At 50.2% G+C, this 2382-nt stretch overlaps 1 protein-coding gene across 1 annotated transcript in view; it reads left to right on the forward strand.

Annotated features, from left to right (window-relative positions):
- Window positions 1–1636: 1636 nt before the first annotated feature.
- The window catches only part of PDZK1IP1 (PDZK1 interacting protein 1), a 7039-nt gene continuing 6293 nt past the window's right edge, over window positions 1637–2382 (forward strand). The window contains exon 1 of the mRNA XM_009069816.1: window positions 1637–1706. Coding sequence (XP_009068064.1) covers window positions 1637–1706 — 70 coding nt within the window. The remainder of the gene's footprint in view (window positions 1707–2382) is intronic.

A 2382-nucleotide genomic window follows, 5' to 3' on the forward strand; every position in this document is an offset into this window, starting at 1 on the left:
TGCTTTTACAGGGCCTTATTATGGGCCAGCCTGTGTCATGATGCTTCCTTAATGGGTGCAGCAGGGAAGTCCTTGCCTCAAGGATTTCATAAGCAAAAATTAGCAGGGTTGGGAATGGGATTATCCCTTGTTACAGGTGGGGTCTTAGCCATGGAAAGGAATTTGGGATGAGTTGGGAACTTCAATCTTGTGCAGGTCCTGTCAGCTCTTTTTTTTTTTCCAGGATAAATTACTTTATTCTAAATACAGGGGAAAGAGGAGGGATGAAGGAAGGCAATCCTGCACCAGTGGGTATATATTCCCGAGGGTATTGCATATTTCTGAGCATGGATCCCATGGGAGGGCCCATGGAGGGACCCAGAACCCAGTCAGGGTCTCTGGAGGGGGATCACCAGGTCCTGTCAGCTCTTTTTTTTTTTCCAGGATAAATTACTTTATTCTAAATACAGGGGAAAGAGGAGGGATGAAGGAAGGCAATCCTGCACCAGTGGGTATATATTCCCGAGGGTATTGCATATTTCTGAGCATGGATCCCATGGGAGGGCCCATGGAGGGACCCAGAACCCAGTCAGGGTCTCTGGAGGGGGATCACCAGACCCACAGACCAGGAGCTCCGTTGCTGCTGAGGGGGGTACTCAGTGGCTGGGCTGACACTATGAGACACCACAAGAAGAACAATGGTGAAATCCCTGGCTCAGTTTTATGATTTCCTTCAGGAGTAACAGAAGCTGTGAAGCTAAATAGCTTTTATTCTTCCTGTGGGTGGGTTTGTCAGCTATCCAAACCTAGCATGGGCTGGGCAACTGCTTAACTCAGGACCTGCAACCTTCCCTGTCCTGCAGCATCTGCACAGCTCATGTGAAGGGCAAGCCTTGCTGCCTCCAGGCCTTTGGGTCTTTCTACCTCTTCTGGTGTCACAGAAATTTTCAGAACACCCTATAAGACTCAATAAAATGAAGGTTGTGTTTGCTCTGTTTAATACTCTCACCATTAAACAAGGTGTGAGAGGTGGGATGCAATACCTGACACCAGGTCTGGTTTGTTAAACTGAAGTTCATTGAGTTTATAAACTGGTTGTTGAGTTAATACACTGATTGATTAAAGTCAAGTCACAAAAGTGTTTCGCTGGATTGTTAGAGACACTTGCTGTAAAGCAAAGGGCAAGGCAGTGGGTGGGGGTCCCACGTGGTGGTGAAGGATATCAGAGCTGGGGAATTGCTGGACTCCCTCTGCCCTCCCACTGTGGGGAGGGGGGGACACAGCTCCTGTTCAGCTGTGCTCCCCAAGCACCACAGCTTTCCTGAGAAAGCCTTCCCCGTCTGGGTGTCATTTCTTCCTCCTGGACCGATGCAAATATTTTGTGTCTGAGTCCCCTTCCACGCCCTACCTAAGAAGACTGTCAGGTTCAAGTCACCGTGCCCTAAATTCCCCGCCAGCTTCCGCGGGAGAAATCCAGAGACACCTCCTTCCGCCCCTTCCTGTGGCAGGATTTGAATAACCAGGTAAGAGCTTTGGCCTCCCTCGTTAGTGCGTTTGATAATTGACCAAGCGCTCATTCCTGCGGGAGGGTGGCCCGTCCAAGTGCAGCTCCAGGCTGCTCATCCGTACCCCAGGAACCCCCAGCCCTGTTGCCAGCATGCCTGCCCGCTGCCTCCTCCTCCTGCTGGGGCTGCTCCTGGAGCTGGAGCCTGCCTGCTGCCAGGAAGGTAAGCGCAGGCAGCTGCCTGACATCCCGGGCAAATAGGTGCACCGGGTCCCGGGCAGGTGGGAGCTGCTCGGGGAGGGACAAGGGACAACTGTAAAAGAGCTTCTTGGGAAGAGAAAATACATCCCAGCTCCTGACTAAGCTTTGGCTCCGGCTTCACACCAGGCTGGGTGGGCGTTAGATGGGTTGGGAGGTCTTGCCGGAGCAGGGGCATGGAGATTTTCTACCTGCTTTGCCAAAGGCTGAAACTGCCACCTGAGGTTTATCTTTCCTGTTTACATGGAGATAAAGCAGCTCTGATTTACCTCTGGCAGGACTGTGCACTGAGATGAGTAATCTGTTTTCTTAAGGTTTTTTCCTTCTTTTTTTCTCACTCTCGTCCTTGGGCAAGTGCTATGCTGGGTCACTCCCTGAGCTCGCAGATTCTCCTGTTAATCTGTAATTTTGATCACTGACAAGGAGAGGGAACAAATATTTTCCTCTGAAAATTGTCCTCCCATTCCCTTCTCAAAGACTTACTAGAGAAACTTACTACAGCTAGAGCATTATTTTTAGGAGATTCATTGAAGGGCTTGTCTAATGCTAGATATAATGAGGAGTAATTAAAACTCATCTGGTGCTGCGAAAGTCCTGGAAAATTCCCTCCCCCTTTCCCCTTCTGATGCCCTAGCCCTGAC

The sequence above is a fragment of the Acanthisitta chloris genome, unplaced genomic scaffold (assembly GCF_000695815.1).
Source record: "Acanthisitta chloris isolate BGI_N310 unplaced genomic scaffold, ASM69581v1 scaffold33392, whole genome shotgun sequence".
In the NCBI taxonomy this organism is placed as follows: Eukaryota; Metazoa; Chordata; class Aves; order Passeriformes; family Acanthisittidae; genus Acanthisitta; species Acanthisitta chloris.